Source organism: Pomacea canaliculata, linkage group LG2 (assembly GCF_003073045.1).
Source record: "Pomacea canaliculata isolate SZHN2017 linkage group LG2, ASM307304v1, whole genome shotgun sequence".
Lineage (NCBI taxonomy): Eukaryota > Metazoa > Mollusca > Gastropoda > Architaenioglossa > Ampullariidae > Pomacea > Pomacea canaliculata.
This window is the reverse complement of record NC_037591.1, coordinates 2,786,478-2,811,694: the sequence shown is the minus strand read 5'-3', so window position 1 is coordinate 2,811,694 and position 25,217 is coordinate 2,786,478. Positions and strand designations below refer to the sequence as shown.

The 25,217-nt window shown below is 37.2% G+C and overlaps 1 protein-coding gene across 1 annotated transcript; it reads right to left on the bottom strand.

Moving 5' to 3' along the window:
* Positions 1–8,280: 8,280 nt before the first annotated feature.
* Positions 8,281–24,524, bottom strand: LOC112557601 (ventricular zone-expressed PH domain-containing protein homolog 1-like). Its single transcript, XM_025227568.1, has 15 exons — positions 24,338–24,524; positions 22,681–22,902; positions 21,754–21,898; positions 20,628–20,802; positions 19,967–20,130; positions 19,559–19,768; positions 19,230–19,444; positions 18,573–18,746; positions 18,249–18,352; positions 17,375–17,491; positions 16,502–16,641; positions 14,701–14,832; positions 13,279–13,428; positions 11,076–11,180; positions 8,281–10,838 (listed from the first exon to the last, which is right to left on the bottom strand). Exons 2-15 carry the CDS (start codon positions 22,887–22,889, stop codon positions 10,548–10,550), a joined length of 2,331 nt encoding a protein of 776 aa, XP_025083353.1. The 5' UTR covers positions 22,890–22,902; positions 24,338–24,524; the 3' UTR covers positions 8,281–10,547.
* Between the last annotated feature and the right edge of the window lie 693 nt (positions 24,525–25,217).

Sequence of the window (25,217 nt, the reverse complement as noted above, 5' to 3'; positions counted from 1 at the left end):
TCATTACTTTCATCATGAAGCCCGTGGCCCCGAGATACGACTGTGCCTGCATTTCTTTGGGATATGGACAATGGCTGCCAGGACAAGAACGAGGGAGTGGTGGAGACAAGAACAAGATGGAGAGAAAGATCGGAAAAATGAAAAAGATGGAGACTGTCATGTCTCGTTCTCAGTGACCCCGAGAAGGCACGGATTCTGAGAAAAATATCAATGAACAAATACAAATAAGAATTTGGTTAATGAATGGGGATGTTGTTCAGTGCATTTTTCTATCTTCCTGCTCAGTTGTTTTCTCTTCTTTCGGTCTCTGTCTCTGTCAAAGTTTTTGATTACTTATCTTTCTCTGTCTCTTCTTTCGTTGTGTTTCTTCTTCTCTGTGTTCTTCTGTTTCTCTGCTCTTTCTTAAGTTTTCCACACTTTTTATCTCTCTCTCTCTCTCGTCTGCTTGCGTAGGTGCCTGCAAACTTATTGCGCGTGGTTTTCCAAACATCGAGTAGATTAGAAAACCAAAAATTTATATTGTGTGTGTGCACATCGTTGGGATATCATGTTTCCATTCCATTGCTGTCATCAGCGATAACTTCTTTCTCACCATCTGATCTCCAAGTTCCTGTGTCTTGTCAAGATGTTTGCTTGCCTTTTTAAGCCAGTAGCTCACCTGTGTATGTGTAAATGTTTCTCCTACATCCTCCCCTGCACAAACCTTGACTGTCCACAGTGTGCCTCCCTCATCCGACTGAGTGATGTGACTGTGCTCTAGAAGTATGTCATTGACTGTGTAGGGACAGCCGACATTTCGATACAAAATAATAATAAAAATAGTCTGCAACCTTTATTAGTCACGAATACGATGAAAATCGATGACCATGATGTGTTTATTAGGTTGAGAACAACAAAGTCTATGTTTAGCCAGCGGGCTTACTTCTGTGCAACCTTTTAGAAAATGAGTTAGCTGGATAAAATGGGTATTTACATTTTTTTGTTTTTTCTTTTCAAATAGTGGGTCTGGCATACTTGCTGGAATCAAAGGCATACATAGCCGTGAACTCAGAGAAACAGGAAACAAATATAACATCATCAGGGCCGAGAAAATACTATTTATGATGCACGAACATTGGAATGAGGGACAGGCAGGCAAAGCACGTACAGCCCACGTTGTTGGAACGTAATAGGAGCTGACTGGCTTGGGGAAGCACAGGAACAGAAACCTTGCATCAGGTACATACGTCAGACGTGCCATCGTCACTGTCATCCCCTGCTTCCTCCACGTGCACTGCCAGTCGTCAGTCAGACGTGCCAACGTCAGTCAGCACCTGCCTCCCCCACGTGCTCTGCTAGTCTGAGGGAGAGAAACAAATTAATGAACAAATACAAATAAGAACTTGTTTGATGAATGAGGATGTTGTTCAGTGCATTTTTCCATCTTCCTACTCAGTTGTTTTCTCTTCTTTCAGTTTCTCTCTCTCTCTCCAGCCACTGAGCAGATTTTCCGCCCACGCGCCAGGCATTTAAAGACTGTCGACTTTAAACTTTTCTTTGAGGTTACCGGCAGCTGTCCACAAGCAGAACTTCTTACCTGTTTGTCAGCTCCATCATTCAAACCTTAAGTTAACCCAACCCTCATCTCTAGCATCAGACCTCGACGATAATTACGCAGTTTCTCTAAATTCATTGTCGACAGGTTAACGAGTTCAAAAACTAAAACGAAAATAAATAATTTAAACCTTGGTAGGAATTTTAAGGTGAGGCAAACAGCACAGACAATGATGATCTTGTCCTTGTACTACAATCGTCCAGCCATTAGTTACTGTATTCAAACTGCATTTTGATTGAAGACGATGAAAGACAATGGAAGGTCTGCACCTACCTGAGCAAATGGGTGCAAACGGTCGTGACCTATTTCTTGACTCGCCCTGTGGTCATGAGTGCATCGGGAGATGTTGTCCAGTGGTGAGACTCAATTCATCGCCAAACTTTCACATCCTTCGACGAGGACAGCGTGATAAATGGAGACGACAGTAGTTATCTGCTTTGAAGGTCTGACAAGGGGCGTTAACATGATAATCACTGACCAGGATAATAATGCTTTATGGCATCAACATCGAAAATAAGTTTAGCTAGATGGATGTAAAGAGCTGAGAAAACTTATTTAGAAATTTTGATGCCATAGCGTTTCAAATTACTGTTGTAAAAACTTGAAAATAAAACGATTAAAAGAATTGATATCAAACTGACCAACAATGTTATTGAAATTTTGTAAATTTCGTTTATCATTTTTTTCTCTCTCTCTGAGAACAGCTACTCTCAAAAACGGAGTTTGTAGTTAATGGAACTGGAGTGAACTGTGTGAATGGCGAGTTGATATCTTATTGGTCAGTGACATAAACGGTTGTATCATAGAACAGCGGGTCTTGTAAACAGATGCTGCAGGGAGACAATAACAACACAGGACGAGATCGGAATCCAGAGCAATCGGCCCTCAACTTGAGGAGCGAGGGTAAAGGGGATCAAGAGGGGGGCATGAAAACTATACCCTTCATAAAAATAAGAAGCTGCTGGAAATACAATGAGTTCATTGCTACTTTTGACAAGGACCATTGATCAACGGGCAGCCACTCATGTCACTTCCGCTCAACTCAGCCTCAGCACCACGTGACCAAGACTCATGTCGCACGTGGCGGTCAAAAGCTTGGAGAAGTCGTGTCTCGCCTTGCAGCAACCTTGACAACACATTGATTGGTTCGTGGGGAAACACTTCGCACTTGTTGCCCTCTTGTTTACGTCCAGTCCCAGTAACTTTGTTTATGAGCTAGAAGCAACACACACACAAACTGACTGATACAGGTCTAATTTCGTCAGAAATACAACAGACGCGTGAAAAAATTATTTAAAAAAGAGTCGTGGTGGCCATTGAAAACATGGCTGCAACATAGTTTTGCTTGGCTTTTGCTTTTTCTTTTCTTTTTTCTTTTTTTTTTTTGAATAGGTGTTGGTACAACCAGCAACACAGATATTCAAGCGAGCGACAACAAAAGAGTCAGGAAACAAGAAGCCAGTGTACAAACCGCAACACACACAACATGCAACATGCATCAGGAAGAACAATGGCGATAGAGAATGTGAAGAAAGGTTATTGAATGGGAACAGAGAGAGAGAGAGAGGAATATGAAGGGGAAATGGGGGATTATTAAAGAAAGCCAAGCACGCAAACAGTCCACTCATCATCTGATAATTTCTAGTAGCGGCCTCCACTCGGCCACGCTCCTGAGCAATCAGCTGGACCCTCCACGTGACATCCCTGATACAACAATGACCCACATTAGGTCTCCACCAACATTGGCCTAGTTATTTGCTAGCAAGCACTGAAGTTGTCTATGGTATAATTGGTGTGTATACAGCACTCCGAGCGGAACGAGTCTGCACTGAGCCACAACATTCTGATGACAATGATTCCAAGGTTTTGTGGGGTCGCTTCCAGAAACTTTCAGTCCATCAGACCTCCACCCTGGTACCTGGGTATAGCTCGTGGGGAGAGGATCGAGGCTTGAAATAGAAATTTAAAGACTGATACACAAAGACAAAAGATGACGGGAATGATCTGGACAAGATGCTTTAGCAAAACAAAGGCTACAAATAATAATAAAAGACTGGAAAATCCGCGAAGCCCTCTTCACTTCTGTCTTCTTTCGAAAAATATTATTCTTCCTGTCACATGTGAAATGTCACAGAGTATAAGAAGATAGTCTCTTGAGGTTGGGCAACTGTCTGTGACACAAAGTTAAAACCTCCTTCACTCACTTTTAGAAGCAACATGTAATGTGTATCACTTGTCTCATGTCAACAAAACTCTGACAGAACCACTTCACTCAGCTCTCTTTGCATCAAAGGATCGATGAAGAGTAAAAAGAAAAGCAACGAGTCGGCGATTTGTCAGGAATAATTTCCCACCGGTCTTTAAATCTTGGCGATAACAACAACACCTGCTTGTTTGTTAGTCCTGGTCGGCTGCCACCACACCCTCCCTTATCAGAACAAGATTGTTTTACACTTCCTCTTCCCCTCCACGAGATCCCAGCATCTCTCTCTCTCTGTCAGGCTCACCCGCTGGGTGCACACGTGTGTATGAAGTCTACTCACCTTCACTCAGTGAGAAGCCACAACCGTTGTTTCGTTCTCAGGTTGGCCACAGCAACACCTGTTCGTCTCCTCACGTGCGAGGTGTCCGCCTCTCCTTCCGGTTACAGCAGGGCGGGATGAAGTTGGAAAGTGTGAGCGAAGGTAAAGGAGTCTGTTACAATGTTTTTTTGTTAGTCGCGGTCATCTGTGTAGACAAAGCTGTGTTCACAGGAGCATCCTCCCATCCCCATAAATATATATGCTTCTTGTTTGTGTGTGTTTTGCTCTGTGTGTGTGTTGCTCTCTCTCTGTTTGTTTGTTTGTTTGTGTGTGTGTGTTGCTCTCTCTGTTTGTGTGTTTTGCTCTCTCTGTTTGTTTGTTTGTTTGTTTGTGTGTGTGAGAGATAGTCATCTTGCGCTTCATTCATCTTCTCATTGCGAACTGACTCTGTCACTCCTTCGCTGTATTTCGGGTTATTTAATTTTGCTTATTTAACTTTTCTGAATACCTATCACTTTCTTTTATATCACAATTTGTAAGTTGGTGAAATGAATCTGAATAATTCCAGGATGTCAGAAATAATATCTCGACAAGACATAGTCCTAGCATCTGCAGGCATGTTTGTTGTAGAGGAAAGTTTTTCTTTGTATTTATCCTTTTGTTTGTTTTGGTTTTGGTTGTCTGCGCCAGTGAATTAAAGGGTTATTTACAACATCAAGGGTTTACATCTGACGGAATTTAAAAACTGTAACAGAATAACCCTTGATCTGTTAAAATGTGTAGAAGTGATAGGGGCCGTGCAAGAGAGGAAGGAAACAGAGAAAGAGTAAGAAAAGTGGAGAAGAAAGATAAAGAGTAAGACCAGCTGTAGCAGACAGAACAAATAAAAGGTGTGGGGGAGATGCACAGAGCGGAAAAGTGGCTGAAGATGAATGACCACGGGAGAGGGGAAGGGAGAAGAACGCACAAAGTCGCTGGAGCTCATGCTTCTGTCGCTTCTGGCCAACAGTTTCTGGTGAGGATATTCTCTGAGTGCCCGCTCTTACTGTTTAATGCAGCACCAATAATGCTCCTGCTAAATACATAAACTCATTAATTAATTAATTAATGCAGTTTTATTCCAAAATAATTTACATTTTCTAACGTCTTACAGACATCACTGCTAGACGATATGACAAATGTTAGAACGATGTCTTTTGTTGAAAATGCGACCAGCCTTTGGTTATTCATTTGTTTGATTATTGTTTACATTATTGTCATTGCTTGTGAGAGATTTGTGGAAATTAGTCTTGGATGTGTTGTTGTTTTTGTTGTTGCACATCGCGAGTCGATCTGATGACTGCTGTTAGTCGATCTGACCACTGATGTTAGTCGATCTGACCACTGCTGCGATCAGAGCCATCAGTTGATTCTCGCACATCTGTCATACAAGCCACCATGAAGTAACGAACTTTGATGTACTTTGCATGCAGGTGACATTGTCCTTCCCCACAGACATGCTGCCTTGTACACGGTTGGCATGTTCATAGTTCTGAGCTTTAGATTATTAAAAAGTGACTTTAGTTTCTAGCAGCTTCTGTCATCGGTGGTTGCCAATCCTTCCTGATTTTAGTCCAACCGACAGTTCGTACCTGTGGTTGAACAACATGGTCGACCTGGTGAATTGTGGAATCATCCAGTCCTCTCCTCGTCCCATCACTATATTTTTGTCCATCAATGTTTGACCTGGGGTCAGCATCAGGTTCACTGGGGTTTGTGTTTGACGGGAAGCTGACCACTCGTATCTCTGTGTGATTCTTTCATCAGTAAATCATTCTCTGTGTGGTACATCCCACTTATTTGTGTCCTTTGGTCATGTGTCACGTCCGTTAATTTTTTTTTTCGCTCCTAACCCATGTCTCGGTAATTTGTATGTTTTTTTCTGGTACATTCCAAGCCAATAAAACATCTTTTCGACACGCTTTGAGTTTCTAAGAGTATATATTTTTGATAAAATGCTTTCAACTGTCTACTAGTTTCACAATTCTGTCTTTCCTGATTCCTTAAGAAATAGTTGACATGGTCGTATGTTGCTGTTGTTGTTTTTAAACTTTTTTTTTTGCAATGCCTCATTAGAGAAGTAACTTTGATATGCTCATCATAGCCTTATCTGAACTAATTTAATTAGTAAAACACGCGAAATAGCTACAAACTATTGTAAACACATGACTTGCACCATCTCCATAAATACTAGATTGAAAGCTGTAAGATTAATTTGCAACTTTTTAAATTCTATTAAAGAATTATATAAAGTACTTAATTATATATTTTACATATCTAAATCTAAGAATAATTCGATGCCAGCGGATTCTGTCATGGTGCTTACATGTACAAAAGAAAGAAGACAGCCAGAAGTTTGCTGAGCCTGACAAGTTTCCAGACACCAGACGAGCTCAGCGCTACTCAGAGTCGTTATCTTCCTTATCTATCATCGTTGGTCTGCGTGATGGCTGCCTCTCGTCTGGTGGCCTTTGAGGACCTCGGCGTCTGTCGTCAGCTCCAAGATGTTCCATCTTCGGTGTATTCAGTCCACTGGCTTAGCACAGCAGCGCCTTCTGTGAGATGCCCGCTAGTGGATTAATATGTTTTCAATATCTTAAGCTCTGTGATGGCCTTTCATGGCGAAGAACTTCAGAGTCTTGTAGAACTTTCTGATGCCTTTTCCTCTTCCATGCCGTGGTTCTGCTCCATTGGTCTAGACACCCCTTAACTGCCCTCACCTTTCTCCTGACCTCGCTGCTTGCTGTGATGTCTGGATTGCTGCCACAGTTTTTAAGGCTGAGGTTGCAATATTATTCGTAACAAAGGTTTGTTTCTTATTCCTTTGCCTCTGAAGCACATCTTTGGTTGTTGAGAGTAGCATAATTTTTTATAGTTCTGCCTACATGGCAACAAGGGCGGCAGTTCTTACACCAGTTTAACTTTTCTTTTTGAAATCTCTCCAACCTCTAGATATCTCTGCTTTTTTCAAGCGGAGAAGGGGGCAATTACCTGAATAACATTATATTTAATTTTTATTTTATACTTGTTAGGACAAAGTTATGGTCGCTGACTACACCTGGATATATCATGTTTGTGCTGGACTTGGGATGCGCCTTGGTAACCGATTTATGGAGAGTACCATGTGACCATTCACCATCACTTGTCGGAGGTGAGTCAATCTGATACAGTCCCTTGATAGCGAGGAATAAAAAAAGTGCATTAGATTGTGGCATTAAAATGTGTTCAGAAGCAAAGTTGTCGTTCTCCGTTTTAAAACAACCAACACCCAGATGAAGCACAAGGGTCAAGTGGCGAATCATCAACAAGACAAAAGTGGACACATCATGCTGGCACAATCGATTCGCCTTCATTCAAGGATGCACAGTCTAGCAAGCATGTGATCAGGCTAAACATGGCTAGCTGGCACAGTTCTGTGTATTCAAGAGATGAGAGACAGAGAGGATGCTTGCTTGTGTATCCTACATCTGTGCAGGTCCTTGAATCTGTCATTTAAATTTATTTTATTTCTATGTTCTTTATTCTTTTTCTATCTTGTGTGATTTATGTTGTTTGTTCTGTTTTATTCTCTTGTGTGTTTATTGTTTTATTCTATCTTATGTGATTTATGTTATTCTGTTTTATTCTATCTTGGCTGATTTTTCTTCTAGTTTTACTCTGCCAAGTGCAGCAGTTGCTGCATGGAAATTGATGTAAGGTGCATCCAGGGGTTCAAGGGATGAAAAGCACACCAGGGAATCCACGCTGCCTCTGGGTCGTTCCTAGCAGCCCCACAGTCATTAACAACGCTACTTTTTGACCTTTTGAAAGCTGTTATACATCACATCTGGGACTCTTTGGGTGGCTCAAGTATTGGCAATACATTCAAAACAGTTTGCAATATTTTCATGATAACAGCCCTTCCAAAGTAATTGTCGCTAGAGCATAAGGATTAATTTCTTTATATCTTTTTTCCTCTTCCTAAAGCATTGAACACAACTAAGAAATGTGTGTCTCATACCTCTGAAACACAAATACACAAGGGCATACATGCTTCAAACACAGACATACACACATCCACAGACACACACACACAATCGTGAACGTGGCCATGCACATACACAGAGAGATCATATTGGAAGACTGTTTTTCAATGAGCACTTAGTTTAAAAATTTACTTCATTTGTGTTTACAAACAAACATTTCACAACCTATGAGCCATACACTGGTTAAAACCTTAAAATCTTCCTCCAGTGACCAAGCTGTACCAAACATTATGCTATATAATAACCTATATAAAGCAAAATGCATATGTGTGCTACAGAAACTGTCCTAGACGGCACCCTTTTAAGTATAAGGAATGAACAAATAAAAAAAAATTTAAACAGCACACACAACCTTCACTTTCAGAGAAATGCCTGCAGAGAAATGTCAATCTGATACATAATTAATCAATTCATGCTATTAATAATAATGGCATTTGGATAATAAAACGTACAGAAAATGATATGGTGTCCATATAATGCTCACAACTTACTTATTCATTGCCTCACTTGGAAATCTGAGAAAAAAAAATAGAGTAAGGAATGATTTATGAAAAATGAAAATATAAATTATCGAAAGAAACAAAAATAACCATTCATTTGTTGAATTTAGTTGCCACAAACAAAAATCACAAAAGAACTAAACAAGAAATACAACCACCCCCCATCTCCTACTAACACACCCATGCACACAAACAACAGAGAGAGAAAAACAGCCGTGGATGGACAATCATACTATGAACAAGTTCCTGACACTTTTGATGATCAGACCAAGAAAATATAACTCTAGTAGAAGAAAAAAGCTGACTGAGAACAGTTTTCCAATTTCTCTGGAATGACTTATGGTAGATGCTTGTTGTAACGAGAACATTATGGCACATGCTTTAACAATCTGACAAACATCACACATTTCAAGCCAGTAAAAAAAAATAATCTCAATAAATGCAGAAAAATATGAGTTTATATGTTTTCAAATCTTGCACATATATTTACATTACATAAAACCTCACTGCACATTAGTATAGAATATCACTGTATCAAAAGAAATCATAATGAAAAGGCATGATATTAATAAATCTACCTATTTATCTCTCTCTCTCTGATATGTTGATATGGACGAACCAGATGGAATGTGAGGTTCTTATGTAACACTTTACATTATTTGCATTCAATCTGCTCTTGTCAACCTATGTAAATGCTGCAAACTTGATTCTGGATCTTTTTTTTTTTTTTGTTACCATCCAGTCTTCAGATCAAAGCATCCCCTTCCAGGCTCATTAAGGAATGTTAATATGATCACAGTCAATTTGAAATGAAATTCATAGTGATTTGTAATTTCTGCAAAAGCATTTACATGTTCTTTTTATCATATGGATGATCTATAAATATCTTTAAATTACTGACAACCAAAGCTACATGAGATATCCCTTCTTATATATAAACAAGTGCTTAAAATCTAATGCCCAGTGTAGCACACAAGAAGCAAATACAGACAATAGTTCAGCTACAGAATTGTTTAAAATCTGCCAAAAATGTCATTCTGAATGGTTGTCATGATGTGATGTTAGTTGTTAGCATTGGGTTAGCTCTCATTCAGATGTATCAACACAGCTGAGCTGTAGCTAGGAAGACTTTCACATTTGCAGGTGCAAACGGTAAACAAAGAGTGAAGCATCTCCTTCAAAGTGAACTGAAAAGGCTGCCCAGGCACTGTAAAATTGGAGCAGGGATTTTGACAAATAAGTTATTTTTCAGCCGACTTCCTATTAACTTTATGTGCAAGTCAATATGACCATAAAATAAACCACCAATCAATGAACCAATGCTGTTTTATCACAACACCAAAGAGCCCTATCACTCATGGAAAAATAAGTTATCATGCATCATCATTTTGGATAATGAGATACTTTGTATGCACTCCTTCTTGGAACACTCTCAACATTCCTTGAGTGTCTGACATTTATGTCAGAAAAAGTGTTGTCCTTGGGTTCTCCACACAGTTATGGAGCATTTGCCTCCAGCAATGCAGTGAAGTTTTCCAATGCGTGACTACAAAACAGAGCCAGCAGCAAATAATAAGATCGCACTGACAATAGGACCACAAAGAAAAGATGGTTTTTATTTTTGGGATCAGGTCTGTTTTTGTCTGGGAGCACTGGAGGTTTATGAGGAAGATAATATGCAAAATAAAATAAAATGAAAGTTTCAGTGCTGACAGAGACTGATAAAAAATACCATAAAAAGTACCCTTGTGCTTTTTACATCTTGAAAAATAGCAGAAATGGTCGGAAATGAATTTTACCAAAAAAAAAAATGGTAGAGGTGTAATGTCACTGCTACTTCCTGTATTCAAATTTTCAGTGTTTGAATTCATAACTTGGTGTCGAAGGGCAAGGCCCGTAAGGACAATCTGGTGTCAGAACTTGGTGTCAAAGGTGATCGCTGTGGCACATTCCAGAGAGAGTCATCAGGATTATGATGTGACCTCACTACAGCAATATGTAAACATTGAACCCACTGCTCCACATTCTGCTGTCCTTTTGCTTTGAACACATAACGCTGGTCATCCGTGAAAATTTCAAAAGCACGTGGAATGTCTCTTATCCCTTTTCTCAGTGCCTTGACACTCTGAATTTTGCTGACTGGTAGAGTTTCCTTGCGCTGTAAGGATGAGGGAAATTTTTTGTTAAATGCCAATAGTAATGGAGCAGGTAAAATAATAATCGGTGTCTCTCTAAAATACTCTCTCCCAAACAGCTCTCTCTCTCACACACACAAACTCTCTTATGCAAGAATAAACCTACAGCAAAACAGAAACAGACCAAAAATCAGAGCAACTTAACACACTTGGAACATAAGTAGTTCAAAACCTACAATTTCTAAGCACAAGGTTCTTACTGAATCGCTCTTGCTGTATGTAAATGTGCCACCAGAGAGTGTGAAGTTACGTGTCTTCCAGCGCTTGAAGACTTTCCACTTGCCTTTCTTTTCCTTTAACTGTCCCTATGGAAATGACATAAAGTCACCCAAAAAAAAAAAATGACAAACTGAAAAAGATAAGTGAACATTTGGTAACAAATAATCCTGTGTGAGAAAATAAAGACGCAGTAACATTTTTTAAAAAAAGCATTAGAGGAACTGTGCAGGAAAAGATAAACCATAGCCCATAATTTGAAAAGGACCCATTCAGCTATGTAGTTGTCACTATTTACATACTGAGCATAAATTTAGTCAGCTTACTTTAGAGAATTCTATTCCACATGAACTACTTCCTTTGATCACTTTGTATCGTGAACAAATGGCTTTTTTCTCTGGACAGAGATGTGCAACAGTGTTGCTGGATCCTATCAGGTTGGAGCACTAAAGAAATGGGGATGCCTGTTCCATGGCACCTAGCAATAACATTCTTCTACTTCTATTAGTATAATGTATAAATCAATATTACATTATTTAATTATTATATTTTGAAGTAATATTATGTGCTTGCATGCCTATATGTAAGCACCTTGTGTCTGGTGATGCTGGAAAAAGGCGTTATACAAATGTGCTTATTAATAATAATATTATTATTATATAAAATAGTATGAATTTACGACAGTAAGCACAAAGCTTGGAGAACTGATTGATTGTCCACATGACATGGATTTACATTACAAAAAGAAAACCAAAAATAATGCAAGCAAGCAAAAATACATTGTTATGCCTCTATCTAATCATATTACATGAATTTTTATGAAAATTTAAGGTTCATGACTTATTTTCACAAAGTTTCTGACCACAAATCATAAGTCTGCTCACTTACTTTATTTCACTTACTTAATTTAGATTCTTTTCATTAATACAGAGTTTTCTTTAAATCTTTAAATCATATAGTTTAAAAAAATTCCAGCTAACACTCACTATGTTGGCTGGTTAGAATAACTGTATTGTGTGAAAACCAGCCTGTTCAGGTGTCAGAATGTTTTAAGTTTTCCAGATACCATAGTAGTTGTTAGTTGATAATTCTGGGGTCTTCACTATACAGCTTGTCAGGCCAATAGGTCTGTCAGAGGAGGTCTTTTTTGGTTTTCCTTTTTCCTTCTTGCAGATTGGAATCATTATTGCATCTCTCCAGATTTGTGGTCAATGGCCACTTTCCCAGCTATGATTGAAGGCCTCCAAGAGTTTGGCGCTAGCAGTGCTTCAACATTTCATTAGTGATCCCTCTGGCCCTCAGGACTTTCTGGTTTTGAGCTTCTTCAGGGCTGATTGCAGCCTAAGGAGAATGAGAGGCTACTTCACGACCTTTACCTCTGTGGATCTGCCTGCCAGCTTTCTTTCCTATTCTAGTTTCTCTCTGATGGTGAGGGCTTACCAGGTGATTAATTCTTATATGTAGTTGTCTGCCAGGCAGTTAACAGCTCATCTACCTGTATGAGTACTTCATTCCCTTCCAGTCCAATATTCTGGGTTCCAAATTCCTCATTACTGAGTCGTCTCAAAACTTTTCTGCCATCTTTCTCAAGGTTCTTTTCATGCCTGTTTTGACTCTAAGCTTGCAGTCTGGATTTCAGAAATTTGGTTTTTTTTGGTGTAAGTTGTATATGGTTCTCATCTGATGGGTGCTCTTCTGCTGTTTCTCTGGCTGCTGACAACTCATTCTGGAGCTCTTGTAGGTGATTGTTGCAGCAGGGCTTGTACTGTATGTGAGCTCCATGTAGGATGGATTCTCATGCTGCCTGCAGGATACAACTATTGTGGTCTTTGGTGACATAGTTGACATCTCTCTCTCTCAGACTTGTAGGTCTTTTACGAGGGAATTAGTTCAGTGACTAAAGAGGTTCCATTTTGACTTCTTCTAGTTCTGGTGGAGTAGTACACAAACAGTAGCAACTTAGTATATGGAGCTCCATGTCCTTCAGTTTTATTTGGATTACTTGATACTCGGCACCTTTCATGTGGACTGTTGTTTTCTACGAATGCATGTCATTTCTGACCAGGGCAGAATATTGCCCTTTGCATCTGTCTGCATTATCTGATTTATCTGATCTAAAAAGAATTTATGATGGTGAAGCTGATAATAATGAAGATGTATAAAAGCCAGAAACACTATGAGGCATACCGTGATCTGAGGTGATCCATTGTGTAGCAAGTCTGAAACCTTCTCTGGATGGTTGCACAAGAAACATGCCCACAGCATGTCTGCTGCATTGAGTTCGAAGACATCAAAGTAGCGCTCTTCATGCAGTTCATGTAGCAGTGCCAGCTGATCCTGCAGAAGGCAAATACATTTGGAAACAGATTTCACCTTAACTCATTCAACATTAAAAGATAAGAGTCACCACTGAAAAATTTACAACCGCATAGTGGTGGTATGAAGTATGAAGTGTTTCAATATTTTCACCTGTTAACGTAAAATATAAAGACAGCTTTTTTTTAATCTAAGGAACGAGATTTGAAGGAAAAGTACATTTTGTTTTTAATTCAAATGAAAGATAGTGACTGTATAGAACTGAAAGAGCTCTTGTCATAAAAGTAGGTTTTGTGGTGGAAGTAAAAAAAAAATGTTTACATAGTGCCAATACATTATTAAAATACACTTTATATATTAATTTATATATATTATATATATTTATATATATTATATAAATACACTTTAATATTACCTATTATATTATTATTTTTTACCATTACAGTACAAATCCACATCAAACTGAGTAATCAGCAAGATGTCTCAAACATCAGTTTTGACCTCCATTGCCTACCTTCGGATGTGAGAAAATACATGACTGGTTAACGATTTTAGCTTTTAGGGGAAGTTATTCATATTAAAACAATCCTAAAGAAGTCAACAGTTGCTTTCCTTATATATATATTCATTTATGCACATAATAATAAATATGCAAAATTTGTAAAGCACATATTCACACTCCTAAGGAATATGGTCTTAGCGCTTAAGAACAAGAAACTAAAGAGGAATAGCACTGATCTTGCATAGCTCATAACAGGCAGACTGACAGACAGCTGTAACTTGTTTAGCAAGAGTCATGTTTGCAGTGACAGTGAATCCCGGCTTCCTGACTGAGGATGCAAAAGTGATGTTGGTTTTGCCCACCTTGATGCGATTTGATGGATAAACAAGAAGATGAAGTTCTTTCCCAATAACAGTTCATTGCTGCTAAATTTTTTTTTAGTTGGGTTATCCCACTACATTTATTTGACAGCATCATAATACAATTTATATTTAAAGTCTTTAAGGTCAAACTTTTATGCTCTGGCAGAAAAGAATGGAGTCAATCCAGCAAAGGGAGGTAAGGGTTCTTGTTGGGTCAGATGGAAGCGTTTAGTGAAGAATGATTCCTACGGTCACCGCCACTGATGTTTGCTCCTTACTTTTTCCCTCAGGTCAAATATTCTCATTATAAGCTTAAAGTCTGGTCTTTACGTTGTTCTTTCAAAAGAGTATTGCACAACTGAGGCTAATTCTAAATGGTAGGGTGCTGGATGTTAAATAAATACTGAGGCAGAAAACCTCGGTGCTTACTTTTTGCGTTGGGAATGAAGATGTAACAACAGTGAGAAAGCTGCTATTTCTCTCCCCTTTCAAGGCATCCCAGCATGCTTTGAGGCTACTGACATCTGCATCACGTTGACTCAGGGCTGCTGGGGCATTGGCCTGTGGAAGAATAGAAAGAAATGTTTGCCAAAATGGTTATCATGTGTAAAGAAGAGCAATTCGAATAATCAGATAATTTATCATATATAATATTTTAAAAATGACCTTTTGCATTAAAGAATAATTCCTTTATTTCTTCATGGTTTTACTGGTCTTATTTATGATGTAGGAGAATTATGCATTTTATGGATGTTTTCAGAGATTTATGCATAATGTGTCCTCACCCCAACCTCGTTTGACCTTGTTTGGCTTCAGTGTGTTCATCACTATGTTTGTAGCGTGCAAACAACATCTGTGCTTAATACAAAATTAACTGTCGTCAAAACATTGTAAGCAAACTTCACTAAACCTCAGTTGATTCTACTAATTTTTTTTAAGTGGAGCAAACAAAAATATTGTTCCTAATGTACACATGAAAATTCTCAGCAGGCGATAGACACTTCTAGATTTACCACAGCATTACACTTCATTGGCATTGTCTTTCACTTTCACCGATCTCTAGTCTATGAAATATCAAGGTGCAGATACCTCATTGCTCTATTATTTAATATTTTGAAGTTGGTTTAGCTTGCATACTTTAAGTTCAGCACCTGAGAACCTTCAAAGTCTTGATGAAAATGAATAGCACCCAATTTCTGTACGGTAATGTTGAATGAATTATTGAAAAAAACTGTTTCATAGCAATCTTCTCTAACGTTGCTGTCAATGAAAGCTGTATGTTGTCTTTAATACACTTTAACGCTGTCATTTCTGCAATTTATGTCACAGTTATTGTTCAAACAAAGTTCACTAGGTGCATATTTGCTGGTGAGTCAGTGAAAGATATTTTGAATTTAAAATAAAATTAATTTTGAATCATGTTTGTATGGAATAGAGACTGCATAAAATGCACATCTTTTTAACAGAGTTGAAAAACGAAAAACAAAAAATCAAATATCCTGACAAAAAAATTAAATTCCTTAAAGAAACTGTCACTCCATTCTAAAGCACAATAAATTTATGCTTTTTTAATCAAAATGATGAAGAAATACTAAAGAAGCAGGTAAAATATGTTCAATGCCAAAGTTATTTTCTGGGTGGGAAACAGCTACAGACATGCATCATTTTTTTTTCATCAGCTGTAATTTTTATCAACTGTCATTTACTGAAATAAAATGATTTTTTTTTTTTATAGTGGAGCTGCTAAAAATAAGAAAATGGTACAATTTAATAGTTAATTATTTAACTGATTCTTACTCCATTAAGGGCAAGGGCTAAATAGGAAAAAACACATCTTACTTACTTTACCTCTCATTAATAAAGAATTATCATTGTCATGGAATGAATTATTCAGGACAGACTGTAAAAATCATCCATTTGCAGAGGTGTACAGTATCTGTGCCTCAGCCATGCTAGCAATCTGAACCGGAAGTAATGAAAATGATGAATTTCTGTGCATATCTTTCACCACCTAATTATGAAAAAGTTCATAAGTCTTAATGCTTTTGGACCAGAAGGTAAGAGTAAACAGCAGTAAAGTAAAACTCATGAGAGAGAAATATGAAAATATGAGAAAAAATGAGAAAGTGGGAGAAAAAGAGAGAATCTAGGAAGAAGGAAGCAAGTGAGATTTTTATAACTGGAAAATTAAAACTAACACAGACTAAAACTATGACTGAAAAATAATGACCTGTACAGAGAGAAACATAAGATGAACCCAGAGTTTGGCAAGGTGAGTGGTTAACATGAAGTGGCCAGTCTTGTAGAGACACTGGTGGCCTTGATGCCCACACATAAAATACAAGTGCATATAGCGTTTGTTCTTGCCATCTGCAACAGTTCAAAGAGGTCTCAAATTAAAAGTAAGAATTTCACATTGAAAATTAGATTCCACTTCTTTGATGTTAAATTGATTCAGTTTGCACTAAAAAGTTGCATGCATGACATAACTAGCATCAATTAAAAAATTAAAAATAATAATACGAGGTGCTTTCTAACTATGGATTGTGGTTCAAGCGAAATAAAGAAAAGTTGCAATGCTCTCTCTGAGCACATATAAAATAATGATATACCTCTGTGCAACATATTAAAGCTATTTGTTTACCAGTTCCAGAAGGTTACAGGGTTCTTTGTCACCACATTTACTCATTTGTTTCAATAGAATGCATTTTCTTGCATCAAATTATCAAATTTCACTTTCTAAAAATCTTAATTAGGATGCTGAAAATAATCAATAAAAAGCAGGAGTATTTACTTGCCAGTATCCATTGTATTGGATACTCCTCACATGATTAAGCATTTTACAGTGTTTGAAAGCTAGTTACAGTGTGCTAAAGTAGAAAAGTTAAGGTTCCATAGTCTAGTGGCAATAGAGGCATTGAATGAAAATGTTTAATGTGTCTAGCAAAAAGTTGCGCATACTAGCCACTAGGCTATGCAGCCTCACCATGCTGTCTTTAAAACTAGCTAAATGAAAGCCTGACTGGTCTCTGGAGTTAGTAAAAAGAAAGGAAAACAATTTTTACAAAAAATAAAGGTCAAAGTTAGTGGTTTATATACTTACTGACAACACTGCACTTAACAGGCAGAGGGATGCTAGCGTTGAGTTTTCTGATGAAGCTCTTGATCTTGCTCAGGTGTTTCTCACAAAACATCTGAACACCATCCCGCACTGACTCCCCTGTAACACAATAAAAGGTAAGTTCACTTAATTTCGAGACACTGGGACAAGAGCATTTTGCTCTGCACAGATAGTTAAATATAACAATTTTAAATAATTTAAGTGGAAATCAAACGCCTTTGAATGGTGCCAGAACGGATTAAGTTACTATACTGCACATTTCCTTACTGAGTGGAGTTCAATTCACTTTGGTTAAAAAAGAAGAATGCAATATACATTATAATATAAATTAATTAGATAGTCATGTGGATTAAAAGGTCCACAGATGTCCAGAGCCTGGTGTTAGTTTTTCCCAGATCAAGACGTAAGATTTAAATGTTAATATAAATTTAAATTAACAACATGTATTTACACCGAAAACAGTTACTTATCTGCTAACCTGGCTTCATTCTCTTCTATTCAAATAAAAAATTTAAAGTTGAAAATATACATAAACTATAAGAAACTATATTATATTTTTCCAAAATCTACATTAACTATTTTGATGAAAATATATTCAGGGGCACTTGCATTTAAACATATTTTTAAAAAGAAACTTCATTTCAACAAAGGCAAGTTAATGCCAAAATTTTAAAGGTATATGGAACCGATAGAAAAAGATGATGCAACGGAAGACAATTTTAGAAACACGAACATACTGTCAGTGTAAATATGTTTTTACATTTTTAAGTGAATGTGCCTTAAACAGGTTGTATAACTCAAATCAACTTTCTTTGGAAGGATAAAGCCTCTAGGACATGTTTAAGCAAGATGCTTACACTTCCAGAGCAGGAGAGCTGAGAAGTTCCACAGAAAGATGGCTCAGACATTGTGAATGTGGGGCTGTTGGTTGAATCATTTGCTAGGCGGACTGTGGACCCACTGTAAAAGAAATGAGAGTCAGTCAAGATAAAGTATTGTATTATCTTTGTAGAGCAACAAACAGTTAATAAAAAGACACTTTTATCTGGAAAGCATTTTTTGATGTTTTTAACTTGATGTTCAATAAAGTTTCATTATGTTGCATTTATAATTTGAGATCAACATTTTTTTTATCTTTTTCTTTAAAGTACTCACTAAATAAATCTAAGATAAAACACACCTAGAAGCTTTTCCAAGACTGTGTTCACTCTCTGCACCAGAAGATGACAGCATGGTATGTTTGATGGACACTGTTCCACTGGGATGCAAGGAATTAGGAGGATTTCCAACTGTAATAATGGTAACTGTTCCCTCCGTCTGGCTGGACACAGATTTCTTTTCCTTTTCCCCAAGACTGGTGGGACAGTATTCAACAGCAATCACTTACTGTGCAGACTTCATGAACAACTTGTTTGGAAGTAGAAATATTTAATAATAGAAATGTCTATGAAATGTACATTTCTGACAACATAAATACATATCTGTATAAATCAGTTAACTCATGCAAGTTGTCTGACATTCTGTCACAGTCATTTTGTCCACAGTCAATGCACCACTATACAATAAAAGTAATAGCTTCACAAGTTAGTGCTCAAATGCATCTTGTGATAATTCCTTTTATTTGAAAAATAGTAAAAACAAAGATGCTAGCTTTACTGGACAACTTTGTTTTCATTTAACCCTATTTTCATCATCTCAAAACAGTGCAATGGGGAAAGAATATTAAGTAAAATGAAACATAAAACCTTAAACCCAATAAATTAGAAACTTTAAAACAATATTTAAAACCAAGTTTTAAGAAATACAGTATTATGAACTGCACAAAAAGGTAACTCACTATTTTTTATTGTCCTCCCTGATTTGTTGTATAAGGAGTCTGACACAACTTGAGCCACTATTGGCTAGTTTTTCTACTTCATGCATGATGGGAGGCAGGAGGTGGTGATGGACAAGTCCTACTCCACGAATTTCCTGCAGTATCACAGGCAGCATTGTTTGTTCAGCAGAATTCAGCTTCAACACAAGATACTTGATGGACTTTCTTCCTTCCTCCTGAAATGAAAGAAAGAAAAAAACAAAAAACAAACAAAGATAAAGAAACTTGGAGACATCATTAAAATGTTCAGAATGACTGGATAGCAGGAAATTAGATTTCTTATTATCTACCTCATCTACCGTTGCTAAAGCTCCAAGAATTTGTGCTGTCTGGCATATCAGTGCTGGGTTTTGCTCGACAACTGCAGTGACAGAGTTTCTGTATGGAACCATGGCTATAGGAGAGGTCAAAGCCAGGTCAACGAAGGCTGTCAGGATCAGGGGAGCAAGCATAGCACTTGACAGGTATGTACTCAATTTTTCTATGTGTTCCTCCAGCAACTGCAACATTATCAGCAAACCCTTTAGTTATAGGCAACACATACATATATATACACATATAAGGATATGCATCTACACACGCATGTGTATATATATATATATGCAAACTATAAACACCCTCAGAAATGAAATCATTTATCAGAGAAATATTTTTAAACAATTACATTTATGACATGTAACTTGAAATTAATGATTCACCCTGCTTTCCTTTTTGGCGACAGCACCAAACAGTTGTATTAGGTAAACCCGCTCAGTCCCCTCAAATTCCTCCATCACAGCCATCAGCTCTGCTAGATGCTCATGGATAGGTTCTGGGTTCTGCAGGTAGATCTGAGGCAGCACCTGTGCAAGTAGGTGATTACCTGCAAAAACAACCCATTCCAAAAAAAAAAGAAAGAAAAAAAATCAACAAATAAACACCTAGTAAATTGTTGATTACTAAGCCATTTATGTGTTAAGATTTTTTTTAAAGATCATTATGAAAATAAAAGATGGTGTGCATTTTATAAGGTTGCAACATTCTCCTTCAATTAATCTAATAAACTGAGAATTATTGATTTATAATAGCACTGCTGTTGTTGACCTTATAATAATTTACAAAATACAACTTATATATGCTTAGGCAATGAAAACAATAAAATTATGAAGCAAGCTATGGTAAGACTACATGTAACATCATTATTAGGAATATTTGAACTCAGTTTATCTTTCAGAGAAACCTAAAATGGTTTGTATGCTTAACATTGTCACTGCCCCTATTTTGTGCAACAGAAGAGGTCAAAGGTACAGATGGAGCAGATCCACAATAGCATCTCGTGCAAAGTTACTATCATGTGTAATGATGAGCACAGTGATTTACCTTTGATGACACTGGTTACAATGATATTAATGTGGGAAGCTAGAAGATTAGCATTGTCGATAGCTGCCAGGGAAAGATAACTGGAAGCACTCTGGCAGAGATCATAGTTATTGCAGTCCAGAAGTTGAACCACAGCAGGAATAGCCTGCTGCATCACGTTGCTTTTGCTATAGTACTACACACACACACACAGACATATATTACTAAATAAAACCAATGTTTCATTTTGTTTACATGAAAGTGATGTTTCTTAACCTTACTGCATAAAGTTTTATTTTTCTATATGTTTGTGTTTATCTATGCGAGTCTATATCCTGGTTAGATTTCAGATCTGATTCTATCATCAGTCTGATCTGATTGACATTTTAACACTATTGCTATTCTAGATTAATGAGAATGATAACATCATACTCCTGTAATCACCATGTGCTCTCCATTGAATCATGGATCTTTGATTTTCTAATATATCTGGCATTAACTGCATAGAGCTTGCACTTAATCAGTAATGTGTTTCATCAGCTGGCTCACACTGACTTCATTCTTTTTGTCTGCAAATCAAAGAAGCAATATGTCTCCGTGTGTGTGTGTGTGTGTGAGAGAGAATCAATGACAATTCTTTATTAATGAGAGGTAAAGAAAACAAGACAGGCCTTTTTTTTTTACTTAGCCCTCGCACTTTACAGGGAAAGAATAAGCTAAGTAATTAACTGTGTGCTAAAAGAATAAGTAGTAATAAGCATAAGATATAATACCAAAAGAGAATGGAAGGTGAATGTGTACAAAAGTAATGGTTAAAACAGATATTTACAAGGGTCCTGGAGTTGGGAATATCTCTAATGTTTAATGATTTAGGATCTTTACTGGAGGAGGCCACATCAAATTATCCTACATTGTGATACATACATATTTTAGCAATTGGTGTCGAAAGCAGTTCAGGGAGTTCAATTGCTTAAGCTGGAGAGGGAGTGCCCCTGGAGAACAGCACTATACAGGTTCTCTGATTATTTGTATGATCTTCTATTTCTTTAATCATTTAAATGTGATTCATCAGGGTAAATAATCTTTAAAACAAAAAGTAACTTTAAAACTACTAATAATCAACAGAAAGAACAAAAAAAATTATTACCATGAACAGACAGCTCATGAGATCTGAAACAATTTTGGCATGAGGCGAATCCTCATCTTTAGCAGTTTGCATCAGCCGATGTTTGCGACACATAACCAGAAGGTCCACAAGAGCTCTTGCATGCTTTTCAATGCTGCTTGTCTCCCTGTGTATGAAAAAACATTTGAAGAAATCTTTAAGTAACACATTTATACACAGCATTATGTATAAGCATAAAATATTTAGTATATTTTCATATAAAGTACAAAGTAGCATCAAATGTTTTAAACCTTGTAAAACAATGTGATTACCTCCATTTCAGGCAAAATAATGTCATCGATCACCATACTTTGGCAATTTAAAAAAAAAAACTACACATTATAAAAAAATAACTTTAAATAAAGTTTTACTATCAGATTAAGTAGAAACTAACTGTACCTTTAAACAAGAACTGTTTTTGTTCTTTTAGAAATTTAAAAGTAAATAAAGATTATCATGAATAAAGAAAATCACAAGGTCTAAAGTGATTCTGATGACTTTGCACAAAATTTTCAAGAAACATACAGGAACTCATCATGCATAGACATGTTTTGCTCACTTCACTGAAAAGGATTTACAGTTGAAAAAGAATGGAAATCCTTTGACACAAAATATCTTGTAGAGAAACGATTAAGTTTTTATATGAACACATAACTGTGGTTTGCATACTAAAATAAATCAAATCCATTGACAAATGTATCCCATGTACCAACTGCAGCATGGCAGACTATTAGCTGTAACAAGCCTTTTATTGAGTTTTAGTATTTGCTTAAGGGAAGCTGAGCTTAATGATTGCTCTAAAACTAAAACTTTGATACTATTTAAAAAGACCTACACTGAATGTTTTTAAGTGTAGTGTGTGCAGACGTTGCCAAAAGGTTAACACAAGTCTAACAAACTTACACTAACCTTATTGCTGTTGTAACCCTTGTGATGCAAATCTCCACTACACTCTGGTCATTGTCATTGCTCTCATAGTCATCAGTGTCAGCAATAACATGAATTCCTTTGAGGACATTGGAAAGGTCATCTTCAATTTCTTTGTCATCCAGAGAAAAAAGCATGCCTGCCTTAGACAAGTCCCTTTTGCTAAGCACCTCCTCAAACAGTGAGTGCATTTTGGAGTGACAGCTGAAAACAAAGCCAACAATATATATTTACTTTGTTAAAGCAGTTGTGAGCACTATGAATAAAAATGCAGCTTCAAAATAATAAGCAGACAACAAATATATAACAAAGGGAATTAATCTTAATGTGTTTCTTCATTATGTACTGGTTATTGATTACTTTTTCAATACTAGATGCATGAAATCTATATAAAGCTGTTGGCTTACAGTAGTACAGTGGTACCTCGACATACGAGTGCCCTGACATACGAGTGTTTTGAGATACGAGCCGCCGAGCGAGCGATATTTTGCTTCGAGATAAGAGCAAGATTTGAGATACGAGGAATCGCACACTACATCGCTGCACACGACCCCAACATGCGGGGCGGATGTTGGGGTCGTGTGCAGCGTCTATCAGTTTCTCCCACCTCAGACTAGACCTCAGTCTGTGTGCTTATTTCCCTCGTTTTCGAAGCATTTTTGATAAGTTGAGTTCGCTTTTTTTGCTTTTTGTACATTTACAAAACATTATCCCATTTATTTTTGTAACCATGGGTCCGAAGAAGAAGATGATGTCTACTGAATTAAAGCGCGAAATCGTAGAAAAACATGAGCAAGGTGTGCGAGTCATTGACTTGGTGAGGATATACGGGTGTAGCACATCAATGATATGTTCTGAGCTTAAACAGGAGTTGATAAAGGGTACAACGCCAGCTAGGGCGTTACAATAATTTCTAAGCTCCGGACTTCTCTCCATGAAAAGATGGAGAAACTATTGACTGTGTGGGTGACAGAGAAGCAGCTTCAAGGAGGAACCTTAGCATCATGTGTGAGAAGGCACGAGCGATTTACGGTGATTTGCTGAAGCAGATCACACACTTCCACAAACGAAGAATTTAATATGTTTTTATAGATATGTTATTGTTATTCATAAATAAATGTTTCTCTCTGTAAAGACACTTTTCTTATTCAAAAACTTAACAAACAACTGAGGTGGTGTTTTGGGAGCTGGAACGGATTAATGGCATTTCAATGATTTCAATGGGGAAAATTGCTTTGAGATACGAGTAATTTGACATACGAGCAAGGTTACGGAACGAATTAAACTCGTATGTCGAGGTACCACTGTATTCTGTTTTCTTTCCTGCCCAAAAGAGTGACCATATTATGACAAATCGAACTTAATTTCTGGATCCTCGGAATTATTGTTGAAGTGTACAAAGCATCTGCTAAATTTAGTACATTTGAAACTAAATAACCGTACTTACATTTAAATAATGAATCAGTAAGCATCAATCAGCGCTGCCTTCAAACAGTCATCACTTACTGATAAGTACGTAATAGTAATCACGAAGTTATCACGAATCTTAGTGATGAAAGTGGTGTTAATAGTGTGTCTATCTTTTTTCCGTTTTCTTCTATTTTGCAATCAAGTTAATAAATAAAAACATAATACATACCTAATTAAGCTTTAAACTCGGATTTAGACTGAACAAGTGAGTAAGACGGGGTCACATTCAGTAATATTTTAGCAGCGTAAACATTACGAGTAGTTAGGTCTGAACGCGGCAATCGTCTGACACACACGATCGCAAGGAACCTTGGTCGGACATGATTGCAGTGTTTGTTGTTATAAGAACAGTAACTCTCGTTACTTTGGGGTAGTGATTACTTCCCCTACCACCTGTTATAAGAACGGCAACTCTTGTCACTCTAGTTTAGTGATTACTTCCCCTAGCACCAGCTCCTGCGCGTCATCAGCCTTCATCAACAAAGGATGGATACGTCCGTTACTCATACAGACGATACGCAGTGGAATAATTTTTCGACTTTATTATGATACGAAAGCATGCAGCATAAACCCATACTTCGAATCATTGAGATGTTTAATACTTTATGTGCAGATCACTAAACAAAGTTAATCCACTGGCGTTCGAAGCCATTTGTCTTTAGGAAATGAAAATTATGAGTACAACCTAACTCTATGTGAATGTCGAAGAGAACATTTCAGCAACAGCACGTTGCCGAGGATTCCATATTTTTCCTCTTCGAATTAAGTTCATGCAGGGGATCGATGCTATTATTATTATATTTAGAAATACTACCCTTTCATCATTTCAATCTGCTTTCTCTACAAATTCAGGTGTGATTAAGACAAAAACGTTAATATAATATTTCTTGTGCCTCCTCGTCATTAAAGACCCCCCAGAATATATTTTAGTGATACTTTATGCTCTATTTCCAACGCTTTTCGAATTGTCATTTAGGTTTAGCTGTAGTTTTGTTTCATATAAAAATAAGACGACTGATAAACAACAGGGACTTCACGTTTCAGCTATG